The sequence below is a fragment of the Rattus norvegicus genome, chromosome 3 (genome assembly GCF_021556685.1).
Source record: "Rattus norvegicus strain SHRSP/BbbUtx chromosome 3, alternate assembly SHRSP_T2T, whole genome shotgun sequence".
Classification (NCBI taxonomy): domain Eukaryota; kingdom Metazoa; phylum Chordata; class Mammalia; order Rodentia; family Muridae; genus Rattus; species Rattus norvegicus.
The window spans coordinates 63,994,027-64,017,708 of NC_141536.1; the positions used below are offsets into that span (position 1 = coordinate 63,994,027).

General features: G+C 39.7%; 1 protein-coding gene and 1 long non-coding RNA gene across 13 annotated transcripts in view; one reads left to right on the plus strand and one right to left on the minus strand.

Annotated features, from left to right (window-relative positions):
• Nucleotides 1-23,682, minus strand: part of Pde1a (phosphodiesterase 1A) — a 280,465-nt gene that overhangs the window by 70,412 nt on the left and 186,371 nt on the right. For all 12 annotated transcript variants that reach the window (NM_001431467.1, NM_030871.2, NM_001431466.1 and 9 more), the window contains 1 exon segment: nt 13,328-13,441. In NM_001431467.1, coding sequence (NP_001418396.1) covers nt 13,328-13,441 — 114 coding nt within the window.
• LOC134486399 (uncharacterized) overlaps nt 1-23,682 on the plus strand; it is a 50,347-nt gene that overhangs the window by 3,272 nt on the left and 23,393 nt on the right. Inside the window, exon 2 of the long non-coding RNA XR_015683637.1 lies at nt 6,704-6,856. This is a non-coding gene — a long non-coding RNA (uncharacterized LOC134486399). The remainder of the gene's footprint in view (nt 1-6,703; nt 6,857-23,682) is intronic.

Consider the following 23,682-nt stretch of genomic DNA (forward strand, 5'->3'; position numbering starts at 1 on the left):
CAAGCGCAAGGCCCTGGGTTCAGTCCCCACCTCCGGAAAAAAAATGTTTGGCTGAGAGAGAAAAGTGGTGGTAGGGAGAAAATATGAATTTCAAGAGCTAAATGGGAGGGGTAGATTTGGCCATTGTATGCATTATGAAATTATTAAATTATTAAAAAGGAAAAAACTTATAGGAGTTTAGCTTACTGGTAAATTTTTGGTTGGAGAAAAGCTTAGATTTATTTCCAAAGTTGTAGTCTGGAGCACTCTCTTCTAGAGAAATGTCAGTTGGCAATAAAAAGGCTATGGTACTTTAAAAGGTGATAAATCCATTGCTAGGATGTAACTGGGTACATCTGAAATTCCATTTCTGGCATCACTAACCTACCTGCTGATTCTAAACACAGTGAAAGAAATTCTTCCAAGACAGTGTCAAAGTTTATTTATTTATTCCCTGTATTGTTCCCAAAGGGACAATGGCTTATAAATTCTTAAGTTTTGTGGTTTGTTTTCAGCACAGGTTACCTCTTTTCTGTGAACCATGTGAAAATGACCACAGTATATGAGAGAACAGAAGGACTAGATATTTGGGTGGGGAATGCAGCCATGCTATCATTGGCTCTTCTCCCAGGAGTCTTGACTATTGAAAGATTGGCTAAGGATAATGTGGAAGTCAGAGGTGACTTTCTCCACGTTAAGACTTAAGGAGGTCTTGGCAGCTTCTTTGTATTCACCAAAGGAAGTGATTGCCCATACTTAGGGAGGTCCTGTCCCCTAGGACAGACAGGAAGAACCCTAGGCATCTCCCAGTAAGGCTTTCAGAATCAAGTTGCTTGAAGAGCTGGTATAAAGATTATATTTTTGGAGTGTGTTGGGATAGAAATGGGGAAAAACAGAGAGGCAGAACACTGCCCCAGGCCTTCCTGAGGATTCTTGGCTTCTCATCAGGAATTCTTAGCTCAAAATATATCCTTGAATATATTCAATTAGGGACAAAGCTTAACATTCCACTAATTACCAAGGTTTTGGTTAAAAAGCATCCTCTGTGGCTAAGAAACCTGTCTTCTATTCTTGTTACGGGCTTCATCACCTACTACCTGCATAGCTTAGAACAGCAACTGTCACACAGTCAGCTCTTGGGGGAGCCCCAACTAGCTGTATACCCCTATGTGAATTAATCTAAGCTGATTCCCTTTTACCACCACATAGGAAAAAGGCTGGCACCATGGTGTCAGTGTTTGAAGCATGTATGATATGAAAAATTCCAAAGACATTAAAAATATATCTAGGAGGCTAGGAAAAACCCCAGACGCAGAAGTAGAATTGACAATAACATGTTGAGAAGAGGGAGAAATAGAAAGGGAGTTACTATTTTATTGGCACTCCTTATGTTTTCAAACCCATTGAATCCATTAGTGTTGCCTATATGGGCATGGATGTGTCATCCTCTGGAGCATGCGTAGCCTCTCAGGGACCACATACCTGAAGAAAACTGACTTTGCATTTCTCAGCAGACATCAATTGCTCATAGCTTTTCAGCTAGAATAAGGACTTCCCTTGTGGTTGTGCGATTTAGGCTGGCTTGGTCTCGTGCATGTAGTCATAGGCCACTATAAGTTCATGTGTGCCCTGGCCCTACACACATGAAGTCCACTGCTGCAGACGTCTACTACCCCTGGCTCTTACAATCTTCCTGCTCCCTCATATGAAGTGATTCTTAAATCTTAGAGTGAGGGGTATGATTTAAATATACATTTAGAGCTAAGATCCCCATTGAGCAGTTATGGGTCTCTGTATTAATCACTATCTAGTGCAAAACAAACAAACAAACAAACAAAACAGGTTTCTCTGGTGAGGATTGAAGAAATGCATTTATCTGGGCCTAAAGATAAGAGTCTAGGAAATGATTTAAGACTATGCCCACTTAGTAGAATAATAGTATTGGGTTCCCCCTGGAGTCTATGACCTACCAAATAGCCCATGGATGAGCTTTCTCATGGAGTGAGAGGTCGTGGATCCATTTAGAGAGTCATTGTTTCCATAATAGTCATGCTAGTGGTGTGTCAGTATATCCAGGATGTCAGTGGTTATTGTAATTTACAGCCTGGTAAGGTTATTGATCACTTTCTCCTGCGGAACATGTACAGAACCTTCTAACTATGAAACCCAACCAAGAGGGATGAAACTTTCAGATCAGTACCACCTTGAGTTCTCTATGTTTTATGATTCAAGTATATCGTGTCACCAGCCAATGGGTTTCACAGTCAATTTTGGGAGGGAACATGCTAGCTTTCCTAATCAAGAGAATGCAATATAAGAGGCAGTCTATGCTCCCTCTACCTGTGCCCACTCAAGATTATTAAGAGCTGCAGGTTAATGATGAAAGGTCAAGTTGTAGCCCAGAGAGGGATCTCAAGACCTGAGACGGATGAAAGTATTATAAAGCAAAGGACAGTCCTTGACTTCCAGGTACCTCAAACTCTTTGACTTAGTTCTTCATGCCCCTTGTCTCTATTGTTCTATCCTGGAACCAGGGACATGAAGAGGGGGCAGGGGCCTGTCTTTTGACACATGATTATCTTATACATAATAGTATAAATCCTGGACCACAGTCTTTTGATAACATTAATTTTCTACAAAATGTACCCTCATTTTTCTTTTTATAGTAGTGTTTGTTATGTATCTTGGTCTAGCTTTGAATCTACAGTGTAGTTTACTAATCTTCCTGCCTCAACTGGTGGAGTGCTAGAGTTAGAAATGTGAGCCCCCACACTAGTTTTAGAACAACTCTATATTTCTTTTTCTAAAGCCTCATTGTGATACCCTCTACTCAAGTAGATCCCAAAGTGTGTTTCCCTAGATTAGTAAAATCCTTGTGGACTGAGAACTTACTCGAAGTGGAAACTTGGATCTCTAAGTAGAACCTACTGAATCAGAAGTTCTTGGAGCAGACCCAGAGTGCTGTTTTACCCAGAATTCCGTGTGACTTCATGAACATCGATGTATCAAAACTGCTATTCTCCAGTCATGGCTTGCCAGATGATTGGCATCTCTTTGTCAAAGAGGCTTCTATATTCTTCTATAGAATGAACTCAGCAGCAGTAGTTATATTTATATGTCTATAATTGTGAATGACATGGGACACTAGAACCCCTGTGAAGATATCTTTATTTTGAATCTCTGGCAATGATGTCACAGATGGGAAATACTTGGATGATGCTTGGTTGCAAAATACAAAAGCCAAATTTTTACCTGAGCAGAATTGACCAATGAGTGCTACAAAAAGATGAGGCAAACTTGCTCAAGAATCATCTGTGTCATTTGGCTTTATTATGAGATCTTTATCATTGTGCTTCATGGAACACTTTCAAGTTTAACCAACCTATTATTTTGTTTTCTAGAAGATAGAAATTGTTAAATATAACAATCTAACTTAGAAAGCAGACATTATTGCTTAGAATTATAGTTAGAATAGGATGAAATCTTGCTGGGATCACAGGTTAGGAATATAGGTTCAGAGGAAGGAACTTGACTGACCTATGTGGCAGAAGAATGCTCGCAATGACATATGACACCAAATCTGAGCTAAAGTAGCTTAAACACAAAGGAAATATGTTATTTTCATTAAAAATAAAAACTAAATGTTGGTTAACTTTAGCAAAGGATTTCTAAAATCAGCAGGTCAGGGGATGGAGAGATGTAACAACTGTTAAGAAGAATGGCTGCTCTTCCCTAAGACTTGGATTTGATTCCCAGAACCTACATGGCATCTCACAACGATTTATAATTTCCTCTACAAGGAATCTTGAAGTGGAAACTTAAGGGTGGTTTTTGGAAGTTGGTTGGATGGTGTTTTGTTGGGGCAAACATGTGAAGGGATGATGAATGAAAGACTAAGACTCGTAAAGAAATATTTAGCTGAAGTAGACACAAGAGAAAGGATGTTTTGTTAGATATGTGAAAGGACATGTGATGAAAGATTTTTTTGTTAATGACATATGTGTTGGTTTGCTTATATTATGTGGTTGAGTTGTGTTTCTCAGGACTTTACAGAGAGAGGCATATTAAAAACTTTTGGTGGTAGGTTGCAGTTTTTGTCATTTTTGTGGACTCGGGCTCATTGATAGAGTGAGATCAGCTGAGACGGACACATGAGTTGAAAAAGACAAGTGCAGAGACAAGCCCCGTGGAAGGCGTATAAAAAGGACTCAAGGGACAGTGATGGGGGCTGAACTAGGTTCCTGCTGGTTCCTTCTACTGCTGACTTGTGCTGAGGCTGAGCTCTGGCTATCTCAGCTAGGTAGCTGCTGCTGATTCCTGTTTGCTATCCTGACTCTACTGAACTGGACTGCTGGTGTATCCTTAAAGTGTTTGTGAGTGGATCGAGCTACTGCTGCTGACCTGTGAACTAAATTGCCAATTTCTGAGAACACAGGCGGGAGTTGCTCCAAAGAACCTTTCTAAACAGGTCCAGCCCCTCTCCCCACCCCTGTATTCTTTCTTGTCCACTACCTCTGGTGGGTGGTGGGTGGACTAAAAGGGAGATTAAAGCATTTAAAAAAACATCATTAAAAATAAGATTTAAAAAAATTAAAGTTACAGGATCTGATGCCCCTTTCTGGCCTCCATGGGCACTATACATACAAGAAGTACATACATACTGACATATCTACTGACAAAATACTCATACATAAAAGCATTAATAATAACTTTATAAAGGCTACCAACCTGAGAGAGGAAAAAGAAATATATCAGAGGGGCTAAAGAAGAAAAGTGAGAAAGTAAAGTGATGTAATTCTAATACACTAAAATTAAAAAAAGATAAAAGTCAGATTAGCTATATCTAAAGCCCAGATTACTTTTATCTTTTTATATAGCCAGTTTTGGTTTTCCTTTTTGCCTGTAGCATGATAGCTTTTTCATAGACTCTCATGCTGGAGAAGTTTTATACAGTGCTTTATACAGTGCTTACCAGACAAGTATGAGGGACCCAGTTCCAATCCTACATAAAAAACAAACAAACAAAGCAAAACAACAGGGCATCGTAGGGTGCTCCCGCAGACCCAGCGCTGGGATGCAAAGATAGGAGTATCCCTGGAGCTTGCCAGTCATGCAATCTATCAAATAGGTAGAAGAGTGATTGAGGAAGATAATGTTGGGCTCTGACATCCACACACAAACATACTATCATTTTTAAAAATTAAGAAGTATCACACTCACACAACACTTTTCTATAAGGAAGAAAACTTTTGCCAACAGCCTTATCAATGTTTATGCAATTCCCTTTGGGCAGAATGACATCACATATTGATGTCTAAACACGGTGGCTAGGAAACTGGGAACTAGCCATTCGTTTAAGTCAATTAGGAGTCACCCATAATGATCCTTGGGCTGAATGTCCCTGGAAATCAATATGGGATAATTTAGGAACAAATTTTAGGGTATATTCCATTTCTATATGAATCTGATTAAGTTAATTATTTTATATTTCAAATTTATTAACTAATAAAACAATGGGTATTCATCAAAACTAATAGTGTAACTTTTAGTGTTTTTAAGAATTTCATGCAATAATATGCAATGATATGTGAAAATTGCATAATATATTACCTTAAATGTAACTTTCAAGTGATCATCATACACATCATTAGAAAAGGGTAGTGTTTAAAGTAACGTTTTTAAGTCTAAGGAATTTTACTTTACATTCATAATTGTGAAATCTTATTTAATATGTGAAGGTTTTGTCAGTCATTTCTAAGAACAACTGGTGACAATTCTTTGTCCGTTCACATTAGTGAAGCTGTTTCTGGAGGTTTATAGAAAGTAACAAACCACAGATGGTCAGAAAATATGAAAACCAAACAAAACTAGTGTGACTTTTTTTTTCATCATGGTTTTCACACCCGTGTACGAGGTGAGTACAGCCTACAAGCACAGCATTCCAAACACCTTATGCCACAAAAACAGAATTCATGAAAACCTTATCATTTGTTTTTGAGGATTTACTGATCTCAAGCACACACAGTTCACCTGAGCAGATTTTCTCTGCGTTTCCTCCAAGTGAAACTGAGCAAAACAAAGGCCACATTTACAAGCTCTTCCCTCCTAAGCAAAACACCAACTGACTCCTTGCCCTCTCCTGCTGGCCAGGGTAGGTTAATAAGGACACTTGGGGACCAATGGTCATAGAATTTCACAGCAGAAAGAGATTGAGAATTCATCTTCTGTGTGAGAAAAGTAATGGCTGGGGATGAAAAATAACAACAAAGAAAGAAGAAAGAAAGGAAAAGAAAAAAGAAGGAAAGAAGGAGAGAAGTAAAATAAAAACACTTTCCCTAATTAATAGCAAGAGAGAATCCAGGAAAATAAAATAGTATCTGAACTTCCAGTCAATGGACATTCTCAAGCTCCTACCCACACCCTCATCCATGTCCTCTTGCCTATAGAACTAACAGAGGTATATTTTATTTTATTTATTTTTAGTTTGCATAGTCATCAACATGCAGTTAGTGGTTTTTAAGAAACACTCTCTTCATTCTCAGTTTGTTGGCAAGTGACTTAAAAAGCACCCCTTCTCTTGGGATGTGTGATACATGAGCTTATGAGTTCCCCTGGGCAAAATGATTGTTTACAGATCAGCTTGTTGCCTAACCCAAACCAGTCAAATATGGGGATATATGCTTCTTAGATCCTGTAGTAACGAAAACCTTTTCATTCCTTCTAGGTTTGAAAGTTTGCAGAAAGTTTGGAGCTTGGGAATACTGGTTCTGTCTTGCTACCACTCGCAGCATCTGAGAGATTATTCCAGAACGAGCAAAGCAGATCAGCCTCTGCTGACATTGACGACATCTGCACCCGGAGCCAGCCTTTTTTATAGGTAACACTAGCGGGCAATTCTTTGGTTAATGGGAGCTAGTAAATCAACTGTTTGGTTTAAGTGGGCTTGGCTGAGCTCAACCCTCAAAGATGTTTATAGCTCAGTTCTTCACTTCCCCTCTTTCTCTCTCTTATCTTTTAAGTGTGAAAGGAACACACAGAGTCAGTGCCATGGTGATGAGCACAGAGAATTTTCTCTCTATATCACAATGCTGTGTGATTCACTGTTCGTACTTGAACCACGATTCCTGTAACCACTTACCTACCTCTGGTGAGCAGTGGGGTCAAACTCTAACCAGTCTTTCTGATTCAAATGTGTGGCTCTCATTCATTCATTCAGGAACTCTCGACTACGCACTAGTTAGTTCCAGATAACTTCTTCGAGTCTGTGACCCTATTAATAGTTTGCTCTGTGTATACTTTTCCCTCACACTTTCAAACTCTGGAGGCACAATCATAGTACTTTCCTCAAAGCCATCTTCGCTAACTGTACACAACATCATACTACAGTGGGTGGCTTTTCCCCTTTGCTGAGCTGTATTTCAGAAGCTTAGGAATTTCCCAACTCATCCAGGTTCTCCCCGAGACATTAGATTCACCAACTCAGGAATCCCACACCACTTTCTTACCACTCCATACTCTTCTGATATACGGCCCATGTCTGTGCCTCCTTCTTTCTCCTTTTGGTAGGTTTCACCCTGTGATTTTCTTAACCCTTTAAAGACTTTTACCCACACTTCCCACTCCACAGACTTCTTTCACATTTCAGTCCTCACCTTTGACTGCTATTACTAATGTAATACGGTAACCAAGAGTTTTTTAAAAACCTTAATGGTTGGAAGTGAGAGAACCTGACATTTGAAAAGGTTTTTTTTTTTAATTATGTACTCTACAGAGACTTAATTTTAACTTCTGTGCAGACTGTTCCTTTGTTTAATTGAAAAATCCTTTGAATAGGCCTCTTAGTTGCACTAAAGGGAAGCTTCTAATCTGACATACAGGAGACTGAAAGAACAGAATTGAGCACAGCAACTTCTTTGAATAGTCATGAACAAGGCTGTCCTTGAACATGCAGATGCACCAATGCAGATTCCTCATCCTACCATTTTTATATACATGGATTTTGATTATATTCTTCTAGTCCAGAGGTTAATCCTAGAAGAGAAAGGTCCAACTGAACATTAAGCTTGCTGGTCCTCTTATGTTAACTTGGACTCGAGATTCTGAATTCAAGGTAGGAAAACGTTGAAAAACTTCCGTATGGAATGGCGACCTGTTTTCTATCAGGTAGACATAAACGCTGAGAGGATATAATGGGGTCTCTGTGAAAGGGATGTACTCTGAGTTCTGAAAGCACCCATTAGGAAGGCCTTATCGATAATTGAGCTTCATGAACTGGAGAAAGGCATTCAGCTCCTGCTTCATAGCCTGCCTATATTATTTGGACATAAAAATAATGGCCTACACAAACAGGTTGGAGCCAACACTGGCTGCCGAGCAATGTGACAAGACAGATTGGTGAGATAGATATTCAGTGGACATTTTCAAAATCTTTAAGATGGCAGAAGGTAGCCAAACAGCAAAGGAATTCTAATTAGCAATAACTAAAACAATCAGAAACCCTGGGGTTAGAACTTCCCAGCTCTCTACTCTAATTGATATCCCCTGTCACATTTCAATGTTCATATATTTAGCACATTCCTAATGCTTTGCATCTTGAAACCTCTTATTAGAAGCTGTGTCCTGAAGAATGGTCTAGGAAAGCTACAGCAGAGAACAGATTCATTAGGAAACACATGCACGTCTAGTCATGGCTGGTTTGAAATCCAGACTCTAAATGGTTACCACACACTACTCCCTCTAGTTACACCTGGCTGCTATTCCTTGGAGTTTTTCTATCTTGATTCTCAGTCTCTGTAACACCCAGTCTTTCTTTTGGGTGCAGGCTTGCCCTCAGTGGTCTCATTTCTCTTCACTTTTCTCATTCTATTATAATCCCCATTGGATGCTGATAGTGACTTATCATGTTCAGTCAATATGTGCAAGGCCAATGGAAGTTTACAGGTAAATCCCTGCACCAAATGATCTCAAGGTTCTCCACTCGCAAGTACTCACTTGGTGTCTGCCAGTGTAACTTTTTCAAGTTGACTGGCATCAGTGCAGTCTCAATTTACTATGGCCCTCCCCAAGATAAGAACTCAGGCTTAGTTAGAATGCTAGTCAAGAGACAATGTGTTAGCAGGGGTTAGACCCCTTCCATCATTTTGTACATACTTTTATTCCATAGCTGTCCGCATTTTCTTCAAAACTCTAAACTGCTCTCAGGAAATTATTTGGTATTTTCCTTAGTGGGCTTAAATTCTGTATCTTAATATATTCTGTAACCCAAACAAAGTGTATCACATTTTACCTGAACAATAAAAATAATGGTTACAATCCAGCTTTTCCTCTACCTGGCATTATGTCACATGCAGTCCTCATATCAACTCACATCTGTATTTCATAAGTGGAAAGATTAAGTTCCTTTATTTCAGTTTTGAGTGGAGAGTCCTGACTTTGAATGACCTATTCTTTTTAAGTCCAAAATAAAATAGGAAGTCGTAGTTTTGAGATATTAGCGAACACAGCATACAGCTTCCTACCCTGGTATTCATGAAGCCAGGGGTGCTGCTTTCCTTGGCAAGTAAGGACACATGGATTCTTTTTAGATCACATGGATACAACTGTAACTTTGAAAAATAATAGCGACCGATTAACTATAATTCCGACTTTATCCTATGTTAACCTTTTCTTCAGTCTAATCCATTTTCAAATATCTCCATGGAACACAGACAGAACAGTTTACTTTCTTGAAGGAATCCTAGATTCAATTTTCAGAAGCCAGTGTATCTTACAATGTAAATTAATATGCAACTAAATGCTGGCTAAGTCTTTCTTTTACACAACCTGTTTTACTAGAATTCCTAAGGCAAACCGCAAACTCATCTCAGAAATATCCTCAGCTCCATGCTCCAGGCCTTACAAAATAGACAGGAAATCCATTTGTATTGTGGGCTTTTGCTTGAAAAATGCCTTAAGTACACATTCCCAGCACAAAACTGGACGATGCTTGAGAAGTAGTTGCAGGTCTAGCGACTGGCCTGATGCAAGCAATGCTTAGCCATAGCCTTGGCGGCAGCCAGAGCTCCAGGGCGTAGCTTTGATTCTCTTCAAGGCAGCAGTGTATTGACAAAAGATCGTAGCTGGGAATCTACGAATTTGTGATCAAATGGTCCATAAAAATCTCTGAAAGTCTCTCTCTCTCTCTCTCTGTGTGTTTGTATGTCTCTGTGTGTGCATTTGTATACATTTGTGTAGGTGAGTAAAAGAAGATATCAGATCTAACTCTCTAGTTGTCTGTTTATTTACCTTATTCCCTTGAGTTCCCTCAGTGAACCGGAAGCTCTCTACCTTCCTCTGTCTGAAAACTCCAGAAATTCCAACCCGCACTGGGGTAAAAGGAGATCCTGCAATGCCTGACTTCCTTACACAAATGCTGGGGACCTTCCTGCTTGGGCAGCAGCTACTTTTATACAGAGCAATCGTTCCAATCTTGAAAATACCTGTGAGTCCACTGTAACTAAATAGATTAGGCTGTGAATTGTAGTTAGTAACCCAAGTGCAGTGTCAACGCTAGGGGCTCTAACTCTCCAGTGTACTCTCCTGAGCAGGCTATGTAAATGTTTCTGGGATTCATCGTCCTTCTGCTCAAAACAGTAATAGGAGAACTTGTATCTCTGAGGGCTGCTGTAATGTTTAAATGAGCTTTAGTGCTCCCATTAGTAAAATGCAGAAAAGTAATCACCCTGATTATTGCATAAGATTGTGGAGAGCTGGTAACCTTTAGATAGTGGTGTAAATTTAGAGCATTATTAATCTAATAAACATGATGCTGTGGAAGGATTTAAACACAGGAACAGGGCTCCAGGGCTATCGTTCATTTTGTGAAGCACTTGCCTAGCATGCACAAAGCCGTGTGTTTAATTCCCAGAACTATATAAACTAGAGTTTATGTAAGTCAGTAAATAATTCACTGTCCTGGCCCCTAACCCACACTGGGAACAAGTACCACAACACAAGTTAAATTTTACCATTGTGCTGAACCTTTTTCCTGTACTAAAGACTAATTTTCAAATGTAAAAGCATTAAAAAAATGTAACTTGTATTCAAATGACTTGGGAATCATGGAGACCTAAGTTAGCAAAATAACCATGAAGTTATAATTTCCATGGGAAGGACATTATCTGAGAATGAATAAATATAGCATATTATCAATCAAATAAAGTTGCAAACCTCCAAAGAAGTGTCGAATTTTAAAGATCTCACATTTTATAAATAAATGTAACACATAATGTCTGGTCAAAGGCAGACAGAAGAACCTTAAACCTGCTAAGTTCAACAACTTGTGAACTATAAGTAATAGCCCTAAAAGCAAAAGTCTAAAGAAACTACAGGGGCACTATCTGCATTTAGCACACACCTACTCTGTCCCCTTGGAATGACTACCTATGCCATATGTCTTCAATGAAGACCAACCAAGCAACTCGGGGAAGGACTGTAAAGTAAAAGGAACCTGCGATTTTCACCTCTTAATAACTCCAAACTAGGGTAGGGGCATGGTAGTGCACGCCTTTAATCCCAGCACTTGGAAGCAGGTGGATCTCTGTGAGTTTGAGGCCAGCCTGGTCTACAGAGTGAGGCAAGCACAGTCTGGGCTACACAAAGAAACCCTGCCTCAAAACAAAACAAAACAAAAACAAACAGAAAACCAAAAGAACAAATAAACAAAAACCTATAACCAGAGAAACTATATTCTACAGACCAAGGATGAATCACCTGTGCCTTACAGCCTACAATGTGAATCTTTCTCTAAAAATCAAAAACATTTTAGTTGTGGGTGTATAAAAGTTTAACTTAGGATTCAAGAGCTTCAAAATTACTTGATTAGTGAAACCAGTAAAATTAAATATTATTCGTAGTCTAACCTCCATAAGTAGAGGAGAGAAAAATAGAGAATAAAATATTTTAATATGTCACTGGAAAATACATGGTATTCAGTGGGAGAATTCAGAACATTGGGTGGAACCAATACTTTGATGAATAATTCCTTTTTTACGTTTGGCTTGAGTCATACTGTAACAGGCATTTATTTCAATTACTTGAATAGGAGGGTGAAAATCTAAAAACACCTAGCTCAGTCCCTGACCAACATAAATGTATTGCCTGTTAGCTAAATGTCCATGTGAAGTTCAGTACACAGAGACCAGTAGTCACAACCCAGCTTTACTTTTAACCTTCTCACCTCTCCCACATCAGACTTAACCTATGTGAACATGAGCAGAGGGGACAGGCCCATAGCATGTACACACTCCTTGCCTTTTACATACTCTACTGCTACAGGTAGGTCAATGATGGGTGAGGAAATAATAGGGTAATAATGAACTTTTCATGTTACTGCAATCTATATAAATTCTTAAACACTGGTTCTTTTATTTCAATCCATGCATTTATGAGTCCTTCAGAGATTATTAATTCAAAAGTACACCTTGAACCTTATTTTCTCAGAAATTATGACTGCACTGATGGAGTTACAGCCCTGACTCCTGTATGGGAATTAAGAGCAGCCTCTTCCTTTGCACCATTTATCAGGACTTTATGGCACATCCAGAAACCTCTTCCTAATTCCCTTTTGTCTTTGACCTGAACGCTGGAAGTGCGTGCCTCTCTCTGCTCCTGCATTCACTCAGCTCCAATTCAGGGGCCAATTTCTTTCTCTTGTAACTTTTGCTTTCTTTGGTAGGAAATTCAGGACCCTGCCTCAATGTTTTCTGAGTACCAGGAGATAGTAGTCAAATCACTTGAATTTACAGGTGATTTGATGGGGGACTTGGCTGAGAGTCACAGTATTGTGTTGATAACCCTCTTCAGATAAATGTCCCTATCCAAACCTCGCCCAACTGCCAACTTTAATGCGAGGTTTGGGGCATGAAATACTTAGTTAACCCTCAAAAGCCTTCCACACAGGCTCTGATGATTCTACCTTATGAATTTCGCACACCTATTCTAATAAGAGATTTTGTATTCTGAGATTGTAGAAGAAACTCTTGTATTAGTGAAAACTAGTTTAAGCCTACATATATCTTTTGATATTTAAAAGTCTAAGAACAGTGAAGATGAAGAAACAAGAAATTATTTTTGTTCAATAAATGTACTGTTGACTATTTTATTATATTCAAGTGCTTGGACTAAATAATTTTAAAAAAGAATATTATTCCAGTTAACTAGGTACATGAAAATTAACTACAAATTTTAATAAGATTTTGACTTTTGCTTCATACTAAGGATTGCTAATTTGCTTTGTAATAGAGAAGGATCAAAAAGAGAGACAGAGAGGAGAAGCAATAAAGACATATTGGGTGGAGCAATGACTCACCTTGTCTCGTCGATGTAAACAGCTTCCAGTACAGATGCCGCATATTCGATATTCTTCTTTAGGTCGACAACGTTGACATCACCTTTCTCCAGCTGCTTCACTAAGCATCTTAGTCTGTTTCCAAAATGGGGAGAGAGAGAGAGAGAGAGAGAGAGAGAGAGAGAGAGAGAGAGAGAAACATTTTTTTTAATAACCAAGTAGAAATAGCTCAGTGTCAAACATGCAAACTAAATACAACAGTTAACATAACTACTTCTAGGTCATTATTTAGAAATATTTTTATTTTGTATAATTAAAACCAATCTTATTAATGTAAGTAATTATTAGAAATGGTATTCATATCCCAGTAATATTACAAATATTAGTGTGTAGTATAATACCCATATTCAAGGCCAATTCTCCTGAAAATTCAAGACAATGTGTTCAAGACACTTTCCTAAGAATAAAGTTTAGGCTTAGAATTTAATCTGTGATCCTTCTGCTTCCTCGGGGCTGGCTACGTTCTCTTTGGACATCACCTTGACTATTCTTCACTATTTGCAACAAAGGCAGAAAGATGAAAGATGAAGCTTGATTCCAGGAGATGAACAACTCTGTCCCAGTGACCTCTCCCCTCCATGACACTTTCTCAGCACAGTCCTACAGCAATGGACTGAAATACCAAACCCAGGAACCAAGAGAAATCTTCCTCATTTAAATCATTTCCATCTGGTATTAGTTGGAGTGAGAAACATTTATCAGCACCATTTTACTACAATTTTTTTTTAGCCAGGGTGAATCTGAAAAATATTTTCTCTTGGCATTTTCCACAAGACCAGGAGTTTCAATTCTTAGAGAAATTTCAAAGTGGGAAGTGCAACTAAGTCAGGTCTAGAATGCTGATTGACAGGGTTGGGGATTTAGCTCAGTGGTAGAGCGCTTGTCTAGCAAGCGCAAGGCCCTGGGTTCGGTCCCCAGCTCCAAAAAAAAAAAAAAAAAAAAAGAGAAAAAAAAGTAGAATGCCGATTGACAGATTCTGAGATGATTAAGGTCAATGTTTTAGGACCCTGAATTTGGAGATAATGGTCTTACAGCAATAGACATTCAACGCAGTGAGATAATACAAGCGATCTGGATATGAGTTTCACACTTTGGGGAACTTCTATGCATTACATTGTAAAGCACACATTTTTGGAAGTGTTTTCCTGGGCTGAACTGGAACCACATTGCTTGTCCAGATCCATTGTCTTTCATAGAGTACAGAGGACCATGAACTCCTTTCTGTACCCAGAAAAGCAATAGGAAGATGCCTTAGCTATTTCCCTAAACTGTCAGACACTTTCATTTCATCTCTGTTAAGAAGTGAAGGCAGAACACACCTACACTAGAGCACTACCTGAAATAGGATGGCTTTAATTTTCTGGCAATTTACTTTTAGTGATTTCCAATACCGAGCTTTATTATATCCGAGAAGGAATTGGGAGCTTTGCAAAAGGCAGTTGACATTCCTCCACCTGGAGAAACATTTTTCTCTATAGAAAATGTCACAGCTTAGTTAAAACTTCTCAAGGAGGTGTGAATTATCACACGTTCACAACATTAATTTTGTGTAATAAAATACCCGCAGACATCACAACGCGAGTTGTACATAGAAAATGTCTTACACAGAGTTGACACAGGGAGACAAAGTCCAACTCGCGGAAAGCACGACTCTAACAAGCCTCATAGAAGGCAGTGGTAAGCCTGGGGTAGAGGCTTTGTGCAGCACTGTGAGGATAGTGAAGTGGCACACAAAGGATTTGGAAACATCTGACCCATACCCTTTAAATTTGGTCAAATTGCCTTTCATTTATGAAAGCACAAAGGATTTTTCACTTCCATTACTCTGTACTAGTGTAAATATTTATTGTGAATACACTCTTCTTGTGGAAGGTGAGTACTGTTTGACTGTAGCTGACTTTGCAAACAGTATGTTTTCTACATAACGATTGTTGATGGCTGAATAGTATTCCAATAGACATGCACTATGTCTTCCTCATTTACTCACTGAGATGGGACACTGAAGTTGTTTTGCTTTGGGGCTCTAATGAGTAGTATTGGAATAAACATACACAGAGGTCTCTTGCATACTCTGATTTTATATTGCTTTATATGTTGTCGCTTGGCTATTTTCTTCAAACTGAAAAACCTCCCTCACCATGCCGAGGGAGGACTTACAAGCAACCTAGAAGATTCTGTCAAATCTCTAGGTAAGTCTATTTGAACATTTCCAAGTGGGAATTCATTGAGGGGGAAACTTGACCTTCTCATGGGCTTGGGGAAAGAGAATGTCACCAGAGTGTAAGTTATCTGGCAGGCTGTGATGTGAGCTGCCTTAGCAAGTGTATCTTCGCTGTCATGATGTTGATGCCTCAGAGACAGCAAGCAAGAAAAACCTTTCTCCCTTAAGTTGTTTCTGTCAAAAATTGACATCCTACAGATGAAAACATAAGTAATGCACCACCCCAAGAATGTCAGAGAAACAAGACGGAAGTGACCTGTGCCAGGAATGGTGGCATGAACCTCTAGCTGCAGCACTTGGCATCTGAACCAAGAAGAAGGAGTCAACACAAGACCACTCAGGGCTACAATTACTTTGAGATTCCTATATACACAACTAAACCTAATCCTGAAGAATCAAATGTATAATAAATGAGTCAAAAAAAGAACTCGAGAATAAAGAAAAGTTCATACAAAACCAGAGGAGCACTTCTTGGAAGGTTACATACAGGTGGGTTCCTAACACAGAGAGCCTGAGTGGTCCCCAGAAGGTCACTTGATCAGTAGTAGCCTGTTACAGTAAGAGTCCATCATATATGGACAATAGGCTTGTGTATTAGAAATGTGAACAAGTTTTACAAAGAAAAGCATTTCCTACCCTAAAAGACTGACATATATTTTGGGATGATTAAGATTCCCCCCTTTTACCTCTCTTGTCCATAAGCAAAATATATGTATTACTGAGTGAACCTGCATATATGTATATGAATATAAGAATGTTTATGAATAAAACTGAAAACATGATATACACACAGATGAAAAATTGTATCCAAGTTATCCACTCTTATTAGAATCTTTTTATCATCATCATCATCATCATCACATCACCACCACCACCATCATCGTCATCTTTAACTGCTTATGTTGCTATGTTTTGTTTTGTTTTGTTTTTACTAAACTACCAGATATATCTGGGAAAATACCTATCTTATAAAACCTATGAAGATTTTTATCCACATTTAGCAACCAAAACATGCTTCACTTATTCCTTTTACACACATACACACACACACACACACACACACACACAGAGAGAGAGAGAGAGAGAGAGAGAGAGAGAGAGAGAGAGAGAGAAATCTCCTTATTTGTTCTGACATGGTCACATATTTAGTAGACACATGAAGAGGTTGAAAAAATGGTCAATAATGTAGAAAAATGATCAATAATGAGGTGTTAAGAAGGTATGTCTAAAAGGAATCACATTATCATAGGTGAGGACAGCAGAAAGGAGGTTCCTGGGCTTGGAGGGCACATGGAGATGGGACACAGAAGAGGAAGAGAAAATGAAACATTTGTTTGAAAAGTGCTCTAATGACACCACAAAGGCCTACAGAATCAACTCACCTGATAAAAAGAGGCTCATAGAGATTGAACCATCAAAGAGTATGTGTGCGGTGGAATGGTGCCCCTCCACGCGTGTAACAAACAAAGTTTGGTCTACTCGCTGATCCTTCAATAGCTGGAACAGTGTTGTCTCTGACTCTGTTGCCTGCCCTTGGATCCCTTTCCCCTGACTGGACTGCCTTGTCTAGGCTCAATAGGAGAAGTCCTACTGTAACTTGACATACCAAGGCTGGTATGTCCAGAGGAGACTTCCCCTTCTCTGAGGAGAAAAGGAAGAGGTGAGGAATGGGAGGTGGGGAGGAGGTCAACTAGAAGGAGAAAAGGGGAGGGGAAGCTGTGATTGGAATCTACTGAAAATTTGAAATCAGTAATAAAGAAGTGCCATAATGAAACCTAATTCTTTGTAAGAAAATAAAATGAAAAGAAAGAAATATTGGCCCAAATGCAACAGGAATGACTAAAATGATCAACGAAGTTGTTAAAATGCAATTTATTAGAATAAAATCATAAAAAGAAGACTGTGGTAATACATTTAACAACTCTGTCAAAAGGATCCTTGAGAGATGCAGACTACTAAATCTCCAGAAGAAATGGATCAGACTGAATTTGAGTTAGAAGTCCTCCTCAGGAACCACGAGAGTAGCATTGGAGTTGAAAGAAACCTGGCGGTGGACGCTAGTGCTCACATTAAATACAGACACATTAGGGACAGATGACATCACCACTATCAGGACAAGAAGCTACTGAGCGACTTTCAGGAAGTCCTGCCTGCCTTGGAGCCTAACACAGCACAAAGTAGCAATGAGGACCCCTTAGAAAAGGAAATTATCAACTCAAAAGGTTAAGGATCAGGAAATAACACCTGTGCCTCATCAAAGCAGCAGGGCCATTTCACACTCTGTCACACTGCACTGCACTGGGAGCTGGTGAGTTATGGGCTACACAGTTCCCTAAAAATGTGAATCACTGACAGAAATGATGCAGAAAACCGTGGGATCGGCGGATTCTGATGGTACAGTGTTGGGGCTGCATGGAATAGCATCCTATTGAATCCCAGGCATTTACTAAGGGATCCACCGTTGGCACTTTCATAGCCCTTACAAACTTAACTGTGGAAGATGATTCTATCCCTGACTTTTCCTAATTATGTCTATGTCACTGTGTAAGTGCATGCGTGCGTGCGTGTGTGTGTGTGTGTGTGCGCGTGCGCGCGCGCACGCAAACATTAGGAGCATATTTTATACCTCAAGTGTGCGCAATATAAAACAGCATGCGATCAGCTTTATTATAGTAACCTTAAACAATATAAGCCTTCAATGCATTTAGATGTGATTATAGTCTTCATTTAAAGAAACAAAGGAATCCTATTGACAGACAAGATTGTGTCCAGGACCCTTACAGATACCCATGTCTCTGTCTCAAAGTTTTCAGAAACTGGCATCCATACCGTATTCGTAGATGCTATGCTGTATCCTTTAGGGCATAGTGACAGAAGGAAAGGTCTGTGGATGTCCAATTTAGATGCAATATTTCTTCATTGCTTTCAAAGCTTGAGTGGATGAATCAAGAGACATGGGACCCAGGAGCACAGAGCTCCTGCCACTGTGGTGAGTGGTTTATTCTAAGTCTAAAATTATATCCAGTCTTCACTCTTCTCTAATGAGAAGTTAGTCAAGTATTTATCACTTGTTCAAGGGATGTTAGCTTATTGTTTTACAGAAATAGGCATTGCATAATTCCCAGCATGTAAAAGAAGAATTCCCTTTTAAGTACAGAGATAGTTAGAAAGACCTTCAAGAACCCCTTCTTTCTCCTTGGAGACAGAACAAACAAAATAAAAACCTGTACAACTCTAAGACAAAGAATTAATCATTTAGACCTAGTGACTGTTAACAGCTCAGAAACACTATGATTTCAATAAATCTATGCTAAAACATAATAAATGCATTTGAGGCTGTGTCTTGAAAAGGTAGAGACTTTTGCCCACTAATGAGTTATTTACTCAAATCAAGGCGACAGGCTACAAATAAGGAGCAATCATTACAGCTGCGCTGGAGAGCAGCTTAACATCTTAAATGTCAGCCTCCTGGACGTTTGAGAACTCATTTAGCACTCAGCTCAGCTGTATTTTGTCAAATACCTCCCATTTGTCCCTCCTATCTCTGTGGCTCTCTATTACGGGCCTTAGACAGAGACTGACCTATGGGGGTTGGGGGGGAGAGAGAGAGAGAGAGAGAGAGAGAGAGAGAGAGAGAGAGAGAGAGAGAGAGAGAGAGAGAGACTGACTCTATTGTTAATCAGAAGCATGGAGCACCAGAGGAAGTAGAAGTGAGGGAGAACTGGAGGCTTCTGGTACTTTTTCAGTCACCCTGAATGACCCTCCTCTCCCTCCTCCTCCCCTTCCTCTTCCTCTTTCTTCTTTCCTTCCTTCTCCATCTTCCTCCTCCCTTTCCTCCCTCTTCTCCTCCTCCTCCTCTCTCTTTCTTCTCCTCTTCTACAAAGGAAACTTTTTAGGGAAGCTCAACACAAAAACTCTTCCTATCCTGCCATCTTTCTCTCTTCCTTTCCCCCTCTCCTTTCCTCATCTTTGCCTGTCCTCTTTCAGTCTCTTAATTATTCCATCTCCTTGCTGTGTTCTTCTCCTTTCTCTGAATGTTTATAACCATTCTGTTCCTTGATGCTTCTGGTCTATGGGCATCCCTGAGGTGCCACAACTCTGGCTGCATCTGTGAATACTGTCCAAGTGTAAAGACTATTCCTCTCTTCACCCATCACCTGTGGAGAATCTGTCTTAGTCTGCCACCCACAACACTCCCCACTGGAGCAGGGTCACCACCCCTTTCCATGGGTGTTTACAGCAGCCCTGTGAATTCACTGAGAAGACTAAAGGCAGGAAAGCCAAGGAAGCCTTCCCCTACTTGACACCCTTCTGCTGCTTCAGAAAGGAATAGTACAGACCCAAGCGCTGCCTTCTTGATTGTTTGTACTGATGGGCATCTGGTCTAAAGTCTAGGCTCAGCCACCCGCAGGAAATGCAGACCATCTAGAAATGTTAGAAATCCACAAGCAAACTGACTCTCTCACACTGGGGGAGCCTGACACTGGGAAGCAATGTTTGCCAAGAGGCACTGATGCAAGAGGAACCAGGAAATTTTCGTTATATTGCTAAAATCAAACAAAAGGGATATAGATAATAAGGGATTATGGCTCAAGAGTAATTGTGGTAGATTACTGTTTAGAAGTCTTTATTACTATTCACCCCTGAAACTTTGCTAGCAAAAAAATTGAAAATACAAACTAACTAAGATCAAAGAGGGCAGTAAAGAAGACAAGAGCAAAACTCCAGCATGGATTTGGAGCAGGGTGAGGTGGGGTGGTGGACTCGCTGGGTTGTTGGCCTGACGCAAACTACAGTAGCCTGGGAAGACAGCCTCAAGCAAGAAAATTCTCGAGATCAGGTTGGCCTTTGAACATGCGTGTGAGGATTGGTATTTGATGTAGGAAGGACCCAGCCCCACTAGCGATGGCACCATTGCATAGTCTGGGCCCTGGACTGTCTGAGACTAAATAAAGACGCTAAAGCAACATCATGGCATGGGATGCGTAGCTGACATTGGAATTCCTTCTCTATAGTTTTGGAGCTCTGAGGCCGAGCCCTCCACCAAGGCCTGAAGGCCCAGGGCTGGCTCCAGCTTCCTTCCTCTTTTCCATGTCCCTCCCCTGGCAGAAGAAGCAGATGAGTTTTTATTAAAAGTTTCCTTTTCGAACAGCACAGCTTTCCTCTCTCTAGCCCTGTGGCCTCAGGTCTACTCACATCACACAGGCTCCTCCTCCAGAAAGCGTCCTTTTTGGCAAGTAGGAGGAATAGATGTTACCATCCAAATTTTCGGGGAGCGGGGTGGAAACAAACATAACAAGTGGCTTGGAACATTTAATTAATGCAGAACCACATACCATCAGGCTTTAAAAATACACCAGCAGAGAAGGGGAAAATCATACAAAAATAGATTTTTGGAGAAACATGCACACAAAAAAATAAAACTACAAAAAGAAAATCAACATGGAATTTTTCCAATTATAATAGCGTACATAAGAAAGCCTGATAAACAGAAACATTTCCATAATAGTACCCAAAGCATAGAAGTCTTTCTGTTACACTTGACACTCAGCAAGAAGAAAATTGAGTCTTTTAAAGAAGCTCTTGAAAGCCCACGCTTTCCCCAGAGATGAAATTCCTAGCACAGGCAGCAATCCAGCACAGCTCGAAAGCTGGGGACCTTTTATTGGGAAGACCGTTGTATACACTTTCTCCCCGCCCCCCGAATCTGGATTATAAAATATAATTAATCACTACTTCTGATGAACACTATAGAATTTCCCCTACTTCACTTGTACTGTGGCTTCTATACCCACAATCCCGAAGGATCATTCCAGATGATTCTTTCCTCATGAAGTTCTTTTAGGAGTTTCGTGTTGAAATTGACAACAGTAGAAATGATGTCGTTAACATTAGGAAGCCAAAAATATCAAAATCAAAAACTTAACCCTTAGACGTGATCCCTGCAGTCACAAGACAATCAGGCAAACAGTAAGGAGCCTCCCCCATCGGTAATTGTGGGGAGGTCTGTTTGTACAGTGGATCCCAATGACCTAGGTAGTGTGCTGGTGCTTCTGCTATAGGAACCCTCAACGCCACTGAGACAGGCAATCCTGCCTCTGGCCTTTGGCTCTCTAAGTGTTCTTGTTAGATAAGGGTGTGGGTATTTATATGTCTACTCCATGTACATATACAGACTTCTCACATCATGCTTACAATCCTACGCCCATGAAACAGTCTTTATACCTCTCTGATCTCATGGATTTAGTCCATTGCATAGTGGAATGGTGTATAATTTCAATCCCATTCCTAGATTCTGTTACTGTTGTCAGTCGGTTATACTGGCCATCATCATGTCTACATCTACAGGCAATGCCCACAGATCCCACCACATCTGTCAGATACCAATCAATAATTCTCTTCTTGACTCTGGAGAGATGTCTTGGAGTTTGTTTTCTCCTGGCCCAAATCCGTTCAAGTTGCCCTCCGATTTTGGAGCACACTGCTCACACTGAGGCTTCTAATGACAACATTCTTTATAAATCACCTGTTTCTGGATTCAGTCACTTCCTCCTTTCTCAGTTCTCCATATCTTGCTTTAAAACTCACATCCTCTGGGACATTCCAAAAAAGTGTGCTTGGGACATAACTCCTTGTGTCTCTGAATGCTAAAAATATATTTTTTTTCTTTTCTTTCCATTTGATTGACAGTTTGACAGAGTACTGTAAGCTGGGAAGCATTTTCTCTCAAAATGTATAAGTTCAGTTTCCCTGCGGTGGGGGATCCACATGGTTGCTGCGCTCCACTGACAGCTACCAATTTTCTTCCTGATTACATACCATACTTCAAATGTCATTAAAACATCACTCTCCAATTACTTTTCTTTTGTTCACTTTCATTTTTATAAAGGCTTATCTCTACTATGATTTTAAGTGGGAAGCAGAGTTCAAGTTGGAAAAAAAATAAGTAATATGACAATTCATTATCCTTACCCAATAATAAAAATAATATAAATAAATAAGGTACCGATAGGCAAAACCAATAAAGACATTTTTTATGAAATATCAAAATACCTGGATAAAATATCATTGATCAAGAAGTTTATAGAGGCAAATGAACACCGCCCACTTGGTACTGTGTAAAACGGTTTATGAACATAAAAAGATTGTTTACCGCCATAGCAAGAAAGAATGGCAGAGGGCGTTAAGAAGTGAAGAATCATAGCATAATTCCAAGTTTATGTATTGATAGCCAGTTCTGCTCTGCGAGCTCAGTGAATAACCCTGAAGATCTTCTGTTTCATCTCCCTGACTCACCCCGTGGCTCCGACTACGAAGACTCACAGAGTGCGTCCAGCACTCTAAGACGCTTGACTCATCTTCTTTTGCAAATTTCAGCCAGACTTTTTCTCACCAGTGACTGCAGTGTTTTCAAAGGTGTGACACTCCCTCGTATTCCATAATGCTCATGGTGACTTTTCTATTGCAATTTAGTTTTACAATGTCCCATGGGAGAAAAAAAAATAAAACTGGTGCTGAAAACTCATAATGAGATCTTTCCTTAGGGGTACTTAAAATAAATAAGCTTTTGAAAAAAAAATGACTTAACACAGGCTGGTGGAACAAACGGCTTGCAATAACCAAGTAATCTCAAGAAACCTATCAAATGCTAACCACATAGAAGAGAGGCCAGCCAGGATGCTGGTAATCAGGCAGTCCCTGAAAAGAACCAGATGTTAAGCACAGCCTGCTGAGAGAGGGGAGTAACTGCACACTCAAAATGAGGTGTTCTTGTCACATGTATTCACAGCAAAGAAATTAAAGAAGACAGTGGTGGTGACAGATGCTGGGGCACTGAAAGGAACAAAGTTATGCAGGAGTTAATCTTTAAAATCCCCTCTCTTGTTCACTGTTTAGGGTAACACACACTCAGTCTTACTTAGCAAATGATTACTGATAGAAAGGAAAAAAAAATTTCAGTGCTTAAACAAATGGTCAGTTCAGCTTCCAACACTGGAGCCATGTTATTTTGAGTTGAATATTAAATACATTTGAGAAGTTTCAAGAAAACAAATCTAAAGCATTGGAAAAATCTAAAATATCATTGATATATAAT